Source organism: Perissodus microlepis, chromosome 7 (genome assembly GCF_051167445.1).
Source record: "Perissodus microlepis isolate ML-2025 ecotype Zambia chromosome 7, ASM5116744v1, whole genome shotgun sequence".
NCBI classification, from domain to species: domain Eukaryota; kingdom Metazoa; phylum Chordata; class Actinopteri; order Cichliformes; family Cichlidae; genus Perissodus; species Perissodus microlepis.
Window position 1 is genome coordinate 53,536,065 of NC_140467.1, and position 20,192 is coordinate 53,556,256.

Sequence of the window (20,192 nt, forward strand, 5' to 3'; positions counted from 1 at the left end):
GTGACAGTTATAAAGATAAATGCAAAGGAGGCTGTGACTAGACTGGATATACTGACACTCATGTTCATACTAGACCAGATTATATGTCCAGCCAATATGCAGCTTCATAGTAACTGTCCTGGGACAACTCTTCTGTCTCAGGTGTGTTTCACAGGCAGACATTGGACCTAATTGTAAATAGCTGAGGCAGCCTTTTTTTGAAGTACTGTGTGTGAGTGAGGACTTCAGTGTGTTTTTAAAAGCAGGTGCAGTAGATGCTATGAGATTTGTCCTGTGTTAATGGTTTTGTCATTCCCGCTTTATTCCCTCACCTTCCTTCCTCCCCCTACTAAAAGACTCGTGAACCAAAATGGTGTCATCAGCTGCTGCATCTTCCCAATTTGTGCAAAATTAGCATCTTGTGCTGTCATCAGTAAACAGGAGGTGGAGGAAAGAAGCAAATGGAGGCATAGTTTACAAATACCAAGGGGCACTTATGGCACTGCAGGTTGTGTGCAGTTTTATTTATACTGTTGTAAGAATTTGGCACAGCAATGTGAATATGTGAGTAAATGACAAACTCTTCCCCTTCCTGTTAGTCCTGAATATGCATTCAGTGGCATACACATCTGCTAATAAATGCCTTTTTTTTCTTTTCTTTTTTTTTTTCTTTAAAGAGTCGAGCCCATCTGTTTGAGTGGTTGGACAGAAGGTGTCTGTGATCTGATTACATGTGTTGAGAATAATGGTTGACAATCTGGAGTGTCATCTTGCCACCCTCTTTTGTTAGAAAATGGAAAACAGAAACACTGGAATGTCAAAGCTTTTTTTTAAATAAAACAAGGTAAATGTGAGGATTTTGCTGTATTATATGTTTTTGTTATTATCAACACTAGGAAAAGTAAAAGTCTGCTTTAGATTTGGACAACTTTTCTAAATTGTAGTCCTACAGATATTTCCACAGATGCTGTTTAACAGGACCAGCCAACCAGAAGAAGTTAGCTTTAAAAGGAGGGGAGCTACACCAGCTTGTTTCAGACACAATGAACTGAAACTTTGGAAATAAGCTCAAAATACAAGTACAGAAAATTGATGTTATTTAGTTAGTCAGTCCATGGTGATTAAACCCAAATATGAAGTTCTCCTATACACACAGGCAACAGTAAGCTTGGATGAAACACTGGGAACAGAAAAGAATTTTTAAACAAATTATAAGAACCACTCATACAAAGGACCTCAAACCCAGGATGAAGAGTGTAATAGAAAAGTTTGTATGACACAAGATGATGAACAAAACTGGAGAGAAGTTAGAAAACCCACTGTGGTGACACCTTAAAGGGAGCAGCCAAAATAAGATGATGATGAACATCCGAGAGTGTGGAGACAGAGAACGTGGCATTTGAACTCCATGTCAGCTATCAGTATTTAAAATGAAGATGATGGAAATTTTGGGGGCCTTTTGGTTGGTGGAAGATATTAAGAACATTTCAAGGTACAATTGAATATTCATATTTTGGCGGGCATATATATTATTCAGAAGTCTCTAAGGAGGTTCTGAGGCAGGTTTTATCTGAAGACCAGCATATGTGTTTACTTGTCAAAGGTTTCTTGTAAGGAAATGAAAGAGACTGCTCTATAATGAGAATACACTTCAGTCATGAGTGAGTCAGTCATAAAAATGTCAATGTGCTACGACAAAGGGAGAAATAATGTGGGACATTTTGCCTTGCAATACAAGGAAAAACACCTTTTCCTGTTAAAGTCGTCGTCATCATCATCTTTTTCTTCTTTTGGCTGCTCTCTTTAGGGGTCGCCTCAGCAAAATAATCTGCCTCCATCTGTTCTTAGTATCTTTTTCTGTCACACCACAGGGAAAAAGGAACAAGAATTAAAAAACAAACAAACAAACAAACAGCAGAGGGCAGTAATGCACCGCTGTAGCGTCTACTCTGCCTTACTCAAATTAAAGAAGAAAAGGCTGAAGAAGGGGAAGTGGTTCGACACAGCTAGCTTGTATTAGCATTCAAAACAAATCTGATTTGTGTTTTTCTGCGCGGAAAAGAAAGAAAAAACTGTGTATAAAATGAAAGTTTTGAAGCTAAACTGAAAGCTCTTTGCTTCTGCTGTATTTGTCTGCTTACTGTAATTAGACACGAACTGAATATCTTGCCAGTCATCCAGCTAGCTCTACGTGCTAGCTGTTTTAGCTCAGCTGTCAGCGGCTTGTTTTGTTCTGTGTTAAGTGGCATCCCCAGTTATAACACATGAGTGTGTCGCTGGTCGTTATTCGTCTGGAGTTAGCCGACCAGTCACCTTTTCCACAAGGTTTCCAGTACTGCGCTGGTGAGTTTTATTCTCTTAATTTTCAAATATCTGCTGAAAGTTAAACAGCTAACCAACAGTAGGCGTGAAGACCCATTTGTCCACTGTTAGTCGTTTTACTGTTTTCACAAGGTAATTTCAAACTAACGAATTGCTTCATTATAGCTAATGCCTGACTCTGTTCCTCTCGTGTGCAGTTGAAGGCATGTCAGAGGAGGAGCTGCAGGAGAAAGCTCTGGGTTTAGCCAAACACAGTCTGAGTGGAAAAACCGACCTGGAAAGATCAGCTGTGCTGCACCAGCACATCGGCAGCAGAGCCATGGGGGACATGGTGATAGAGACCTTTGAGCCCAGCCCAAGTAAGAATTTTCCTGATGTTTAAGTGTACCTATATATGACGTAAAATATGAAAAGCATAAAAGGTCAGCTCTGAGTGCAAGACTTTAGTGTTTTTACCACACTGAACCTAATTCAGCATCTTAATAACTATTAATGTCAACGTTTGTATGGTTAGTAAATAATATTTCTGAAAAGCCAGGCAGGTAAGAAATAACAGGGAAGAAAATGAAAGTGTAAAATACTGACACCAGTAAAATACACTCTCTTTTCCATACGTGGTCATCAGGTGACTGTGTATCATGTATAAAACACACAATCCTTTCTGGCTATTTTGTTAGGTTTACACCTACTATGTCAGGCCCCTTTTGCATCCAGACATGCCTTAATTCTTCATTGCACAGGGCTAACAAGGTGCTGGAAATGTTACTCAGTTTTTGGTCTGTAATCTATTGATTTGCTAGCTACGCATTCGTGACACATATCTCCCGTTCCACAACATCCCAAATATATTGTATTGCAGCGGTCCCCATCCTTTTTTGCGCCACGGACCGGTTTAATGTCAGAAAATATTTTCACGGACCGGCCTTTAAGGTGTCGCGGATAAATACAACAAAATAAAATGATACGACCAAGACAAAAACTGTGGTATTTTATAAATATAATAATAATAAATGCAAATTCACTGTGTAATTGTGTAACTTTATTAGCAGTGTCCTCCTGAAATGCGCCAACAACATTGAGAGTAACATCCTCCTCTCTGCCCCTTAATGCTCTTTGGTCACTATGGTAATGCAGAAATATTTCTTTCAAAATAAGACACACAACTACAACACGGGAAAAGACCCAGGGAAACCAAGGTAACGATAAAAACCCTGAAAACCATAAATTTCACAGCAGAGCCGCAACTCTCGCGGCCCGGTACCAAATGACTCACGGACTGGTGGCCCCGGGGTTGGGGACCGCTGTTTTATTAGATTGAGATGTGGTGTCTGCGAAGGTCATTCTCCCTGCTGGAAGCAGCCATCAGAGGATTGAAAATAGTCAGCAGCAATACTCAGATCAGCAGCTGTGGTGTTAAAACGATGATCAGTTGATACTAAGAGGCTCTTGACTCTAAATGTCCCAAGAAACTGTCCCCCACAGTATTATTCTGCCACCAGTCTGAACCATTGATGCAAGCCAGGATCCATACTTTCATGTTTTTTGCTTGAAATTCTCACCTTACCAGCCAGATTTCGCAGAAGAAAACTAGACTCATCAGAGCAGACAACATTTTTCACATCCACCTAACTGTTTGGCTTTGGTCAGTCTGTCTGAATTGTAGCCTGTGGAGATGGATGTGCTGGAAAATCCCAGTAGATTATCAGTTTCTAAAATACTCATACCAGTCCTTCTGGCACCAACAACCATGACATGTTCAAAGTAATTTAAGTCACCTTTGGCCTCCATAAATAAAATGTGCCATTTATACATATTCATCCTCTTTCTTGTCCTCTCATTTCTTAGTTTGTAGAGCCTCAGTTTCTCTTTTCGCCTCTACTCACATCTTACTTCATTCCTTCCGAGAGATGTGAGCTGAGGAAGCAACGAATTTTAAAGCCATTTTAAATAATTAGAACATTTGGCATATTTAGGCGTAGAATAGGCCTGCATGTCTATTCTACCTGTTTTTTAATTCTTGTAAGCAGGAATGAAAGTAAGCCAATTCAAGTTTGGTTTTGTCTGTTCATACACATTAAAAATATATATAATCTAAATTGCTGAATTTCTCCTCCAGACACAGGTGGACGTGAGGAGCGGAACAGTGAAATTCAGGATGCAAAGACTGGTGTAGACAGTCAGGAGGGTGCAGAGGATAGGAGGTTTACGACAGGCACAGCTCCGGACTCACCCTCCAAGCAGCTCCCGGACCAGATCTCTTTCTTCAGCGGGAACCCGTCAGTGGAGATCATTCACGGTATCATGCACCTGTACAAGACCAAGTGAGTCTCATCTGGTGTGTTTATGACAGATGTGATGAGGTGAACAATAGGGATCTGTATTTGGGCACTTTTTACCAGATCATTGTCGGTTAAATTGCAGCTGATAAAAGTCTGATGCTTTCTTTATCGAACTCCAGAGTCCACCTCAAACTGCATGTAATGATACAATTTCACCATTTCACTTCCACCATTTCAAGCTAACATTGACGTTTTAGTCACAATTCTTGTTTTCTTGTTTTTCCCTGCTCTTTATTGCAGCAAAATGACATCACTGACTGAAGATGTCAGGCGCAGCGCTATGGTGTGCATCATCACCGTCCCAGCGACCATGACCAGCCATGACCTTATGAAGCTCATGGCTCCTTTTAATGATGTCATGGAGCACATGAAGATCATACGGGACTCTACCCCTAACCAATACATGGTTCTCATTAAATTCTGCACACAGGTATCATCTCCTTCACTTTTCCCTCCACAAGTGAAGTTTCAATTCAATTCAATTCAATTCAATTCAATTCAATTCAATTTTATTTATATAGCGCCAAATCACAACAAAAGTCGCCTCAAGGCGCTTAGAAGGATGTTGGTGTATGTTTTTGTAAGCCTGCATCAAAAAATTCAATGAATAGTGATAATTGTTGGTACTTGATGTGAGGTTTAGGCAGTTCAGGGTTTCAGCCTCTCTGTAACATAAACAAATGCTGCCATATTGCAAAATGTTTTAGTTTTGTTTCTCAACTATAGTAATATTGATTTTTACAGTTTTATTTTATTCTCACAGTTTTTTGGCAATAGACCTTGGGATTTTGATCTGAGAGCTTCATGCTTAGAGATGACAGAGTATTAACTGCTGCTTTAATACAATTAACTGTATATAACTGTTCCAAATACAATACGTTTCCTGCTCTCTTATTTGTAGGCAGACGCCGACAGTTTTTACACAGCATGCAATGGCCGCCAGTTCAACTCTATAGAGGAAGCAGTGTGCCAGCTGGTCTATGTGGAGCGAGCAGAGGTCATCAAGTCTGAAGAAGTGAGTGATTTTTGGTTTTTAGCTTTTACACATTATTCAGTCTGCAGCAGGTGGGTGGTGTTTGTGAAGTTATTAGAGGATATTTATCTGAGAACATTAGAGATACACGTTAGTTAATGTTACAAGTGCATTGGTGGGAACAAAAACAAAAAAAAAAGTTTGGTGATTTGTGGAAACAAGTCACTCTTTTTTCTTTTTTTTTATAGTCAACAGAGTCCATTAACAAAAACTTGGTTTGGTTTGTTTTGTGTTTTTTAATTAGATCCTGTGTTTTGGGAGATAGAATTGCTTTACAATTACTTACTTTTTTTGTCAGTGGTGTCTGGAGTGAAACAGCTGGCGTACAGCAGGCAGTGTGCCAAAAATGTTTTAATATAACATTGACCATAACTTATACATATTTTTATTTTCCTCTAAACTGCAACAGTTTCTAAGAACTGCATTTAAATATAACCCCTTTTTGGCATTTTATATTACTCATTCTGCTTTAATAAAGGTGCTTTTGTCATCTTATGGTGTTATTTTTGTGCCTCTATTCTGAGCACATGTTAAAAATAAAAATAAAAATTGCAAGCGCAAATGTTGCATTTTGAGGAGAAAATAATTTTGAGTGAAGAAAAGTATTTCAGTGTTTGCTCTTATCCATATACACGCACACAATAACAGTCCCTCTTGCTCAGTTGTTGGATTTGCTCAGGTCTCTGCTTTGTGTGCTGACAGACATCTGTGGACCTGCTCTCAGTGGGTCGCTTTTCCTCTCAACATATCTGCTCTGTGCACTAGCCACTGCATTCCGGAAACATGGTCCAGAATGTAGCTAAATCTAGTGGAGTGATTTAGTTTAAACTAGATTAAAACCAGCAAAAATAAAAATAAAAAAAAATAAAAATGATATATTTTAAAATATAATAATTAAACATACTAACCGAAAATGGATTTAGCTACATTCTGGACCGTGTGTCCTGAATGCAGTGGCTAGCGAGCTGATTGGCTCTTTTGGTCTCCAATCAGAATTTTTGCATCCAAGTCTGTGATTGGTTGGTTTTGTGGCACACTTGTAACGGCTTACAGAAAGAATTGAGCGTGCAGGAAGCAGGGATGTTGAGAGCGGGAACGACACACTGAGAGCAGGTCCACAGATGTCGGTCAGCACACAGAGCAAAGATCTGAGCAAGAGCAAATATACGTGCACTCAGAATAGAGGCACAAAAATAAAATTATATCATCTCACCTATTGGTGTTTGCTGTTTACACCCTTTACATTGTGTGCAGCCAGAACGAATATAAGTCCGTTTAAATCAGTCCTTCTCTGTTGTTTCAGTATTAAAACCCAGAATTTTTTTAAAGTGATTTCTTGTCTCTTATCATCAACCTCCTTTCTTCCGTTCCTTCCTTCCTGCTCCCTCTCCTCAGGGAGCCAGTCTTCCAGTGATGGAGCTGACTGAGTTGCCCAAGTGCACTGTGTGTCTGGAGAGAATGGACGAGTCTGTTAATGGCATCCTCACCACTCTGTGCAACCACAGCTTTCACAGCCAGTGTCTTCAGCGCTGGGAAGATGCCTCGTGAGTTGAATGCACATACAAGTTCCCCTGTATTTACTACATCAGTTTCAACTTGGTAGTTAGCTAATTTTTGCTTACTCAATTTAAAACACTTGATTTTAGACAATAAAACCTATTTCTGACCTACTTTAACAAAGTATGTGAAAAGATCTGTTCTTATCTGCCAGCTTTAAGTCAATCATGTGTGATAGTTTCTCTGATGTAGTTTAAATGCATTCACCTGATATTCACTCCACTGGATATTTCTCCAGGCTTTGTCGTTTTGTGCCATGTGTTGTTTTTGTCCTGCTCTTTACATGCATTCTCCTGATTTACAAAAGACAACTGCATGTTTGTGACAAAGCCGAATGTGTGTTGTTTTCAGGTGTCCTGTATGTAGGTACTGTCAAACACCAGAACCAGTTGAAGAGAACAAATGCTTTGAATGTGGAGTGCAGGAGGTAAGCTGTATCACTCTCCCACAGTGGTGTAATAGAAGATAATCACTTGATCTTCTTGCTTTTTGCTTTTAACCTTCTTTTTTTTTTTTTGTCCCTCATTGAATCTTTCTTCATAGAATCTGTGGATATGCTTGATCTGCGGTCATATTGGATGTGGTCGCTACGTTAGCCGCCATGCCTACAAGCACTTTGAAGAAACACAGCATACCTACGCTATGCAGCTCACCAATCACCGAGTCTGGGACTACGCAGGAGGTACTGGATTTTGTGCATGCTGCTGTTAAAATGATGCATGTTCTGCTTTTTCTTATTTTCTGTTGTACTTATACTGTTACAGCAGTTGATGCTCATATACTGTACTGGAGTTCAATATTGGGCTCAGCCTTCAGACTGCTTTTCAGTTGCTAAATGTATGTTCTTTCTCTCTATGTTATAGAGAAAGAATAGCTCTAATATGGCCATCTCGGTCACAGAAGCCTAACCTCATGTGCTATATCTTCAAAACTTCTGTTTACAAGGGCAAACCTATCACCAGAAAGCTGGTTTTAAGGGAGAAGAGATAAAACACCTTATACAAAGTTATACAAAGATTATTTTGAACCGCAAACCAGGCAAAGTTGTTGGTAGACTCCAAAAACAAAAAGTATGAAGCTGAAAATGAGCAGAATAGTTTCTCTTTAAGGAGGGTGGCTGTAAATTACCAGAATAATTTGCTGCTATAATCAGTTTTCTCCCCATAGGGGGCAGAAGAATACCTAAATAAGTCGGAGCCAGACCCATTATCAGCTTTTATGAAGTCCTGATAGCAAACAGTTCTGCCCTGTAGTAACTAGAGAGACAGTGAAGCCAAAAACAAGAAGGCAAAGTGTAAAAATGACAGAATAGTCTGTAATGATTTTATTTGATGTCTTTTGAAATGTGTTTTGGAAAGTATAATACCTGACTAAGGCTATTGCTGGTATTGTAGATAACTATGTACATCGGCTTGTGGCCAGTAAGACTGACGGGAAGATGGTGCAGTATGAGTGTGAGGGAGACACCTGCCAGGCAGAGAAAATTGATGCACTCCAGCTAGAGGTGAGCATCTGCTGTTGTTGTTTTGTAACGGCAATCGACATCAAAATGTTCTAAATGAGTTCTCTCTGTCTGCAGTACTCATACCTGCTGACAAGTCAGCTCGAGTCTCAAAGGATTTACTGGGAGAATAAGATTGTTCATCTGGAGAAGGAGACAGCTGAAGAGGTACTTATGGACAAATGCAACACAAGTTTTGCAATCCCTTAATGAATATTGACTTATATCAGGCTGTAAAGTTTAGAAGAACCAAACTGAGGCATAGAAGTCGTGCTCTAGATTCCACTCGATTTACTGATACACATGGATGGTATGGTAAATGGACTGATTCTTATTTAGCGCTTTTCTACTCTCCTTGAGCACTCAAAGTGCTTTATACAACATCTGAACTAATAATCACAAATGAACAATTCATAGCAAACACAAAGGTAAACACTTGTAAGTTAGACTGTGTTACATCATGTTAGCTTGCTGGCAACATCTTGAACAGTATTGGCTTATATCTACTCATGGGAGAACTGTTGAGAGCAAAGGACTCACTAGCTGCCCCAAATACAATGAACAATCGCCACAGACACTAATATAACTTATCACTTACAGCTACTTATTCACTTATAAAATGTACATTTCTTAGCAGTTTAGAGTGGATTGGTTTGCTAAGCAGCACATGTGCAGTAGTATAGGACCCCAGTCCCAGCTTAGTCCTCTTGACTAGTGCCTGTCCATCTCGATTTATCTATTGCCCTCTTGTGGAAATGCAAAACACAGGTCCTTTGTCCCAGCTGCCTTTTTCTAACCTCTATCTTTTTGTACATATTTCAGATAAACAACATGAAAGCGAAATTTAAGGAGACATTGGAGCGCTGTGATAACCTAGAGCGACGGTTAGGAGAAATGACCAAAGACAAACAGAGCATAGAGAAAAAGTAGGTGTTCGGTTACTTTTTTATATTGTGTGTTCAGTGGTCCCAGTAGTTGTTGGTATCTGTGCTCTTTTTTATGAACCAATTGGACAGTGTGGTTGCACTATAGACTTGAGTGTATAACGCAAACTAAAACTCTAAAAATTATTTAGTGGAGGAGATAAAGTTATATCCCCACAGCAGATAAAACAATTCAACCAAGGCTCTCAATATGTAGTCTTGAGGTGGGAAAATTCCTCATTTCCTTAGCAAACGATTGTTTGACAGCTGAAAATGCCCTAACAAGCACTTACTCAGATCCCATTTTTGTGCTTTTTTTTTTTTTTTTTAAATAACTGGAACTACAGAGGAAATAGGATTAAATGCCTTATTTGAAGAGTTGTCATTGTGGCTTGCAAAATGTGCAGTGGAGCAGTAAATCTTTGTTGCTGCATGGTCAACCAGGTATTGGGTGTGTCACTTCTACAGGGAGTGCAGAATTATTAGGCAAGTTGTATTTTTGAGGAATAATTTTATTATTGAACAACAACCATGTTCTCAATGAACCCAAAAAACTCATTAATAGCAAAGCTGAATGTTTTTGGAAGTAGTTTGTAGTTTGTTTTTAGTTTTAGCTATTTTAGGGGGATATCTGTGTGTGCAGGTGACTATTACTGTGCATAATTATTAGGCAACTTAACAAAAAACAAATATATACCCATTTCAATTATTTATTTTTACCAGTGAAACCAATATAACATCTCCACATTCACAAATATACATTTCTGACATTCAAAAACAAAACAAAAACAAATCAGCGACCAATATAGCCACCTTTCTTTGCAAGGACACTCAAAAGCCTGCCATCCATGGATTCTGTCAGTGTTTTGATCTGTTCACCATCAACATTGCGTGCAGCAGCAACCACAGCCTCCCAGACACTGTTCAGAGAGGTGTACTGTTTTCCCTCCTTGTAAATCTCACATTTGATGATGGACCACAGGTTCTCAATGGGGTTCAGATCAGGTGAACAAGGTGGCCATGTCATTAGTTTTTCTTCTTTTATACCCTTTCTTGCCAGCCACGCTGTGGAGTACTTGGACGCGTGTGATGGAGCATTGTCCTGCATGAAAATCATGTTTTTCTTGAAGGATGCAGACTTCTTCCTGTACCACTGCTTGAAGAAGGTGTCTTCCAGAAACTGGCAGTAGGACTGGGAGTTGAGCTTGACTCCATCCTCAACCCGAAAAGGCCCCACAAGCTCATCTTTGATGATACCAGCCCAAACCAGTACTCCACCTCCACCTTGCTGGCGTCTGAGTCGGACTGGAGCTCTCTGCCCTTTACCAATCCAGCCACGGGCCCATCCATCTGGCCCATCAAGACTCACTCTCATTTCATCAGTCCATAAAACCTTAGAAAAATCAGTCTTGAGATATTTCTTGGCCCAGTCTTGACATTTCAGCTTGTGTGTCTTGTTCAGTGGTGGTCGTCTTTCAGCCTTTCTTACCTTGGCCATGTCTCTGAGTATTGCACACCTTGTGTTTTTGGGCACTCCAGTGATGTTGCAGCTCTGAAATATGGCCAAACTGGTGGCAAGTGGCATCTTGGCAACTGCACGCTTGACTTTTCTCAGTTCATGGGCAGTTATTTTGCGCCTTGGTTTTTCCACACGCTTCTTGCGACCCTGTTGACCCTGTTGAATGAAACGCTTGATTGTTCGATGATCACGCTTCAGAAGCTTTGCAATTTTGAGACTGCTGCATCCCTCTGCAAGATATCTCACTATTTTTGACTTTTCTGAGCCCGTCAAGTCCTTCTTTTGACCCATTTTGCCAAAGGAAAGGACGTTGCCTAATAATTATGCACACCTGATATAGGGTGTTGATGTCATTAGACCACACCCCTTCTCATTACAGCGATGCACATCACCTAATATGCTTAATTGGTAGTAGGCTTTCGAGCCTATACAGCTTGGAGTACGACAACATGCACGAAGAGGATGAAGTGGACAAAATACTCATTTGCCTAATAATTCTGCACTCCCTGTATGATGCAGGCTCAAACTGATAGTAACATTGCTTTTCCTGCTATAACAAGCCAAAGTTTCTGCTGTTAAAAGCTTTATTTACATTACAACTTCTTAGTTTAATTAAACCCAATCAGACACCCAGACTTTAGACCAAATGATCTATAAGGCTTGTTTTTGTATGGAACCTGACAACATGCAGCACTGCTGCATTTGTACTTTCAGATGCACTCAGTTGAACAGTCGAGTGGTGAAGCTGAGCCAAGAGCTGACGGAGGAGCAGGAGATGAACCGCTGTCTGAGAGCCAATCAGGCACAGCTGCAGGTACAGCTGGCAGAGGAGGAACGCAAAGCAAAAGAAAGCGGTATGTAAAGAGAGACCAATAAGTCATGTAGTAGTACTCAGTATTGATGCTCTGTATTAACTCAGTGGGTTGAAAACTGTAGCATGCTGGTATAAACAGTTTTATCACAGTGGTGATATCAAGTTGTCGAAGCACAGCAAAAAATGGAACTTCTGAGGATGTTGATGCTTCAACTGAGAGGAAAAAACAAAAACGCTTCAAGTGCTGGACGAGCCTGCCAAATTCACAAATGAAAGAAGCCTCAGAGTGAACAATACAGTGCAATATTTCCATGATTAATGTGTGATTTGTATTTTTTGTTTTTAAAACCGTTGTGATACCCTATGTTCAGAGTAACATATACCAACAGGGAAGTGTAGCATGTTCAATTTGGCACAGCATGTGCACACAATTTAATTTAGACTTTTTCAAGGTTTTCTTTAATTGGCATTAAATAGCACCGGCTACAAATACATGTGAACCTGAATTCTTTTACACTTCTTGTTAGTTTTCATTTGTATATTTTTAATTTTAGTGTGTATATGCTCCAAATGCATGAGGTAAAGGCAATTGGTACAACACTGGTGGCCAGAGTACAGAAAGGATTCTTTTAGATATTTTAACTTCAAGCCTGCTAGTTCACTATTGCATCACCTATTGCTTTAAACAGAAACTGATGAAAGTAGTTGCGAATCTAGAGCAACGGGTTGGTGGAGAAGAATGAGTAACAGGACCGTTCCCAATGATTGGCTGCTGGTTGCTTAGAATATGTAAATACTCAAAATGAAAAAAGGACCTTTGACTATGAAACAGCATGGGTTATTTTTATTTCAAGGCTATAGTGAGAAACTAGTTCCTCTTTGCACAGGAATATTTGCAAATCATTAACAAATTGCTTAGCCTGCGGCTGAGTACAGTCATTCTGCAAGCAGACAGGAACCACATACACCAAAGAAGTGGTTTTTAATGCAGATGGACAGAGTCAAACACTTAGGAGATTCATAAATTTTGTAAGCAGTCTCTCTGCTTTCAAACCAGCTTCCGTCTATATTTTCAGATTATTAAAATTTTCTTTACTTCTGATTAAAATCTGCAGTGTAAGGCATTTACTGATACCTACTTTGTAGTGTATTACTATCAGAGCACCATTTGCTCTGGACTCAACACAAGGCGGCTTTCATCACTGCTTTGCCTGAGGCAAGTTAAGTATCAGGTCAGAGGTTTGAATGGAAATTTTAGGTTTACAGTTTCACCATACCTGTATTTTTCCTGGCACACACAGTTGTGAGGATCAAGATTATTTAAACAAATATCCTCCTGAGCATGTGCTGTGTGTTAATGTAGAAAAAAATATATAGTAAAAATGTCAGAGTTTTGACTCTTTAACAGAATGTTATATTCAAAATGGACTGGACTTGCATAGCAGTTTGCTACTTCAGGCACTTTTTACTACAAGCTTCATTTACCCAATGTCACACACCTGTGTGGGGGGGGTTTGGTTGTAAGCATACTCATAGACACTCAGACTCCAAAGGATGTATTGGGGGTAAGCTCAAGGTTCAGCCTCTTGCCTGGGGATGCTTTGAAATACTTTGGAATGCTGACTGGGGGGTGAACCACAAAGCTATAGTTAATAACCTGCTCTGCCTCCTGAACCACAGACATACATGTTCTTTCCTGTTAGAACTGACTGGGATCGAATTGAGATGATCATAGTCCTCCTGCAAAGGCTGTGCGATATGACCAAAATCTGATATCCCGATATAAGAATGTAACATTTTCTGTAAATTCTGTGAATCTTGGGCAGCTCGTCTTGCAGGAAGTGTTTCCAGCTGCGCGTCATGTAGCTGGAGTCGAGTGTTTTAACCGATGCATGAAACTATACATTTTTAGACATAAGTTGTAACGGCCGCAGTTTTCTTTGTGAGTATTTATTACACAGGGTGCTGCGGGGAAAAGCCTGTTCTAACATTTGAGTCTAAGGTTTATTTTTTAGCACCTGGCGGCTCTTTTTTACTTCTCATCCGTAAATTTATCTGCTCTTTCACGTGATTCAGTTTATTTTGAAAAGTCTCAACAGAATCTTGAGCTTTATTGTGAAAGGTTTATGTGGAACATAAACAAGTGGACACACGATGCTGTTACCGTCGTTGTTGCTAACCACAACGCATAAAAACAGGCGCTTGTCCGTCTGTAGTGTGGTTATATAAAATATACGAGAAAGAGAGAACTTTAAGAAATTAATATAGCCACTACAGTGACCATCAAAATGATGAAAAAATATTGCCATGAACAGTTTATTTTGCGACACCACGAAACAAACGATAGCGGAAAATGAAACGATAGACGTTTTTATATCGTCATCTGATATATATCGTTATATCGAACAGCCCTACCTCCTGCTCATATTTCACTGACATGTACTGACAGATGATGATCTGATCATACAAGTTCACCATGTTATGTTGAATTTACTTTGCAAGCTCTTTGTGTTATATGAATCGAGCTAAAGCAGCATTTTATAGACAAGCTGTTTCTGTTGCTTTGTTTTAAATTATTTTGAAAGCTCAATGAGATTTCTTTTTCTTCAGAGCTGACCCAGAAATGGCATCTTCTTATTAGGGGTGCAACGATACACAAAATTCACGGTTCGGTTCGGTTCAATACTTTGGTGTCACGGTTCGATATTTTTTCGATACAAAAAAAATGTTCATGCCTTTTTAATTTGTCATTTATTAAAATTATAAATATATATTTTAACGCAAAAGTACAGTTTTTAAATTTAATGTTGCTGAAACAACAAAGTAATAAAAAAATAAATCTCTCTGATAGAGAAATCACTCATCTTTGGAAAAGAGAGTTTATTACAGAGAAATGTCTCTTTCCAAAATAAAAGCTATACTATACGCTTCTTCTGGGCTATATTCTCAGCAGCATATTAAACATATCAGGTCCCCATAAGGAGAATCATGTGTTAACGGCTGTCTAAATAACTCGGGTAAAGTTTGTAGCATGCGTGCTTGTTGTTTTTGTCTGTTTCCACTTGTCTTTGCACTAGGATGATGTCGGAGTAAATGTGCAGTCATATTCGTTGTGTTCCCACTAGTGCTGTCAGCGTTAATCTCGTTGAAATGATGTTAACGCCACAACACGGCAAATCTCCATTAACGAGCTACCACGGATCGCCCCGTGCATGGGGCTGGACGGCCAACACGTTAACGAGCTAACTGCGTTAACACACTAGTTCCCACCAATGTAATTGAGCATTGTGTGGCACATCCAACATACTGTTTTACTTTAGTCCACGACACGCTTACCTTCAGGGTCATATGTCACATGAAAACCAAAATAGTTCCAAACGCCAGATCTGAATGAGGGTGGGGGAGGTTCAATTTGCCATGTTGCAAGGAGAGCTTTTGTCTCGCTAGCTTGCCCTGCGCTCAGTGAATCTGCGTTCGACTACTCCGCCTAGGCTGCACTGTCGAGCGCAGATCCACTGAGCGCTCAACACAGACAGCATCATCAGAAGGAAAGTTGATAAAATAAATTAAAAATTTTGTATTGTTCGATACATATGCGTACCGAACCGAAAGCACTGTATCGAACGGTTCAATATCGATACGAGTATTGTTGCACCCCTACTTCTTATGTTCTGTAAACTTTAGTAACTGAACTGCTCTTTCAGGTTTTTGCAAACAGTGCAGCCACTGATTATGTTAACACAGCAATCTGTTCTTGGCAGAGGTATAGCAGTCTTTTCTTTGTTTAGAGTAATTGTGGTGCAGCTTCATCTATTAGCAGCTGATATGCAGGTGGTGGATATGCAGAAATCAGTAATCTGGGTTAGGAACAGAAAAACTTAATTCACAGTGACATAAGTGTGACAGCATTCTAATCAAATATTAGTATCACGTCCAAGACTGGTAAAATCCAAGACTGTGGAGTTGACTTAGGACAGCTGAATGGGATCAATAATATACCAACCAGCTTGTCTCATATGAAAACACCAGAAGTCGTTTTGGGGTGGCAGTCGGCTAAGCAGGGTATTAAGAAGAAGGAGTATCCTTTCTCCCAGTCACACTTTCACAAGTGTCACAATTTCTTGTCTGTCTTCAGAACGCCTGCGGTACAGTGCCAGCATGATATAATGATAATCACCTTTGCCAGTCTCAGCTTTCATTTGTTGTGATTAATTAGCTGACATATATGGCAACACTAATACATCAGCGATAATGTTTGCTAATAATACCAGCTGAAAGGCAGACCTCCAGTGATGTGTGGAATGTGACGTGGTTGTTAGAGGGTTGCACTTTTTTTTTCTCCCCTATTTCTTCTATTTTGTGTGTGGCTGAGAATTTCCCTCCAAGATCTGTGACTTTACGCCCCTTGTTTCCTCGTTGTATACTGCTGATCAGCACAGGAAATAGAACACTGAACATTGTATTTCACATCAGCTCTTAGGGAAGAAATTATTTAGATTGTCAGCTTCAGACCTTATGATTATAATCTCTGTAGATTTCCATACTTTTTGTATAGCTTTTCTAATGCTTACAATTCTACATGTTTGTGGAAGTTCGCAACGAGGTCAGCAATGGGGGTTGCATGTAATCAGTAGCATGTTTCAAGTCCATTTCAAGCAAAGCATTTGTTCTTTTACATTGTGTTTACGAGTTCAGCCTCGTGTAAATGCCTCAGCAGTTCCACCCCCACAATGCTTTAAAGTAGCTTTTGATGTTTTTAATGATAAGTTTGTCAGGTGAAAATTTTCAAACAGTGTTTGAGAGGACTTCAGCTGACTTTGCAACAGTGTTTCAGTTTATAGAGCTTCACAGAAAACTGTATATGTATAAATGGCTGTCTGTCCCACAGTGACACATAACTCATTTGGTTATCTGTGTCATTTGAGGATTTAGCAAATGACTAGATGTGTAAGATCACAACTTAATACATCTAAGACCTGTAAAGCAGACTGACTGTTGAACAGGAAAAAAGTAAAGAGCACAGTGTTGGAGTAATAGTAATAACAAATCTGTATAAACACAGGGTTCCTGCAGCTGACACTGCTTGGGCCTTTAAATAATATCATTACTCAATAAATGCTAGTTAGTTAAAACTGTTATCTGTCTGGATAAATATGAGTGAATGAATGAACACGTTTAGCTCTACTTTAACCTGTTCACTGTTTGTTCCTCGTTGGCTTCTTTTATAGAAGATCGTAAAGATGGAACAATAGCAGAACTGCAGGAACAGCTGAGAGACGTGATGTTTTATCTGGAGACCCAGCAGCAGATTGAACATCTTCCACCAGAGGCTCGCAGCGAAATTCAAGAGGGACAGATCAACATCCCAGCCAGCCCATCTGACGGCGCTCTGGGTTCGGCGGGAGCAGGCCCCTCCTCTGGCAGGGGCAGAAGAGGCCGAGGCAGGAAGAGGAAGTAGGCATGGCCTAAACTCAACTGGAACATGCTAGAAACTGTGTTGCTGCTTCTCACTGTGGACATGTTTGTGACTGAGCCCAGCCCTTTATTCAATGTGTATCTGCATTATTGTAATTCTCAATAGGGTAAAGGCAGGAAGAAGGAGTAAATGTTGATAATATTTACCTGCACATTTTCCTAGCATAACTCCTAGCTCCTGCAAGAAGAGCATAAGAGAGGATCGCTCAGTCACTCAAAACATCAGTGTGATCTAAATGTCCTCTTCTCTTTCCAAAACTTAAGAGTATATATACTTTGATCACAATTTATATTTATTTGATCAGAAATATTTCATCTGTGCCCAGGTAGTACCATATTATAGTACTTCTTTTCAAACACTGCGCGATCTTTTTTTATCTTAAAATGCAAAGATGGTTCTTTTACAAGTGAGAGTAGAATCAAGGAAATTTATGTACACATTTTCTGAGTTTTTCCTTCATTTCTTTGGACTCGGCTGTTTCATCTGTTATGTTCCAATGTTTTTTTTGTTTCTCTTTTTGTTCCTCCACTTTAAGTAGAAACACTCGTCAGAGAACATGGAGGAGAAAATGCCTTTTTCAGCAGTGCATTGTATTGGGACAGGAGTCAGTATTCACAGAATGCACAGTATTTTTGTATGAGGAGCAGGAAGCATGTTTTGCCATGTTTTCACCATCTAGGTTAGTGATTCCCAACCACTAGTACAACTTGTGTACCTCAGAGGATTCTACAGCATTACCAGGAAGTAGTTCAAAGGATTGTGTATGTTTGCTAATGATTTATTGAAACTATGTGGATCATGATTTACTGCTCCTTCCATCAATCTGTATTGTCCCAGCATCCCTTATTTTCCAGCTAATTTCCTGGAAATCTTTCTCAGAATTTCTCCCATAATATTACCAAGACTGTAGTTATTGACTCTAAAACTACAGTCTAATATGATTTTTTTAATTTACCCTTTAAAACTCTTAATATTACTGGCTGCTATTCTATTATTCCTCCATTTAAAGATGATTTTAAATTACAAATATTGTGCCATTTGATGACATTGACCTTTGGCTCTAAGACATTATGATAAGCATCTGTATTATTATGCCATATAAACATTAAGATATTCCGAGAAATGATTAAAATAACCAGGGTACATTAGTTGTACCCTGGTTATGTGTTAAATACAATACCATACCAGAAAAACGCCAGAAGCAACTGTGACCTTTGCAGTTACAATCCTAAACATGGTGTCATAACCTAGATGATGAAATAAGTGACTCAGCTCTCTCCTTGAATACTAAGATTTTTTTCCCTTGCAAAATGTTCACAATAAAGTTTTAGATGAATCCCTAAGGCCTTAATTAAAAACTGGTGCAGAAAGCACACATTGATTTTTTTTTTTTTGATTTTTTTTTTTATAAACAGCCACTCAAAAGATCATTCTATGCAAAAGATTCTTTACAGCCCTCTAAAAGGAACAGTTTAATAATTTCAGAAATATGAGATTTGCTGTCAGTTATTTGAGATGCTAACTGTGACATTGTCTGACAAGATATTTCACACATATAGCCAGTGACGGCCAACAGGAACCAAGCTTGCTGGTTACTGTTGTTTGTAGACATGAGTATAGTATCGCTCTCGAAAGTTAAATGAAAAAATGTTTTTCCACAGTGATCATCAAGAGAAAAGCTGGAATGTACCTGTAGCGACTGCTTTGAGAGAGGAGATAAAGAGCTGTTTTTTTCAGCCATAGAAGCTTTCATTTAAAAACAAAATACGGCAAGTCATGCTCCTGAAAACATCAGTTCATGCTGGGGTTTTGTTGTTTGTTTGTTTTCTTGCCATGAAAGTGTTCAGTTTTTTTGTTGTTAACACTAAAACTGTGCTGCCACTTTCAATAAAACATTTTCTGAAGTTTTTCTTGTTCTGGGGTAAAAAGTGTGTTAAGCTGAAACAGATGCATACTAGGTTGCCGTCAAGTGACGAATGATCTTTGTTGAAATGACATACTACGCAGCTGTGATGTTAAAGTGCAGACTGTCAGATCTACCACAAGGAAGATGCAGTCATATCTAACTAATCCTTCTGCAGTCTACTACATTCACAGTTTATTACCAGCAGCCTGTTGAAAGTAAACTGTGTACATAATTGGAAAACACCGACACACTGACAGATTAAAAAGCTTGGTCTTCGTAGACACACCATCTACCTGGTAATTGGCATGCATTTCTCTCTACACTCCAAGACAAGTTTTAGGAACATGTCATTTGTCACACTCTATACCTCCCTCCTGATGACATTTCAATCCTGTGCCTGTGTTTAGTAACAACTGTAGTCACAGGCAAATGATACTGCATGCAAACATTTTCCACACCTTTTATTTTTCTATTTATATCCCCAAGTATGGCCTCTAATGTTTCATCAGCCAGTGGAACTACAAGGGTCAGACATTTCAAGTTATTGATTAATCCTTGAGGAAAAATCATCAAATCAGGAGCAAGCTCGTTACAGTTTCCAGCAGCCCTAAATGTCCCCAAATATTTCCCTAAACAACATTTACAATCATATAGAGAGGAAATAAATGCAACGATTATTGGGGTTTTCTCTATGTTATTATAGGGTCTTTACCTTACACCTTGTGGCAGCTGTTGTGATTTGGCGCTATATAAATAAAATTGAATTGACTTGAATGTGTGGTCTAAATTTAAGGAAAACAAGCCTCCTGAAATCTTCCTTACA

The 20,192-nt window shown here is 39.3% G+C and overlaps 1 protein-coding gene across 2 annotated transcripts; it reads left to right on the plus strand.

Moving 5' to 3' along the window:
* Positions 1 to 1,931: 1,931 nt before the first annotated feature.
* brap (BRCA1 associated protein) lies at positions 1,932 to 19,367 on the plus strand. 2 transcript variants are annotated; one of them, XM_084935955.1, is made up of 13 exons: positions 1,932 to 2,322; positions 2,499 to 2,660; positions 4,418 to 4,622; positions 4,881 to 5,070; positions 5,542 to 5,655; positions 7,069 to 7,217; positions 7,582 to 7,657; positions 7,774 to 7,912; positions 8,625 to 8,734; positions 8,810 to 8,899; positions 9,554 to 9,657; positions 11,888 to 12,027; positions 17,219 to 19,367. In XM_084935955.1, exons 1-13 carry the CDS (start codon positions 2,244 to 2,246, stop codon positions 17,443 to 17,445), a joined length of 1,785 nt encoding a protein of 594 aa, XP_084792081.1. In that variant the 5' UTR covers positions 1,932 to 2,243; the 3' UTR covers positions 17,446 to 19,367. The 2 variants fall into 2 exon arrangements, with proteins under 2 accessions (XP_084792081.1, XP_084792080.1); XM_084935954.1 differs by having other exon boundaries at positions 1,933 to 2,322; positions 17,216 to 19,367.
* Positions 19,368 to 20,192: the final 825 nt, after the last annotated feature.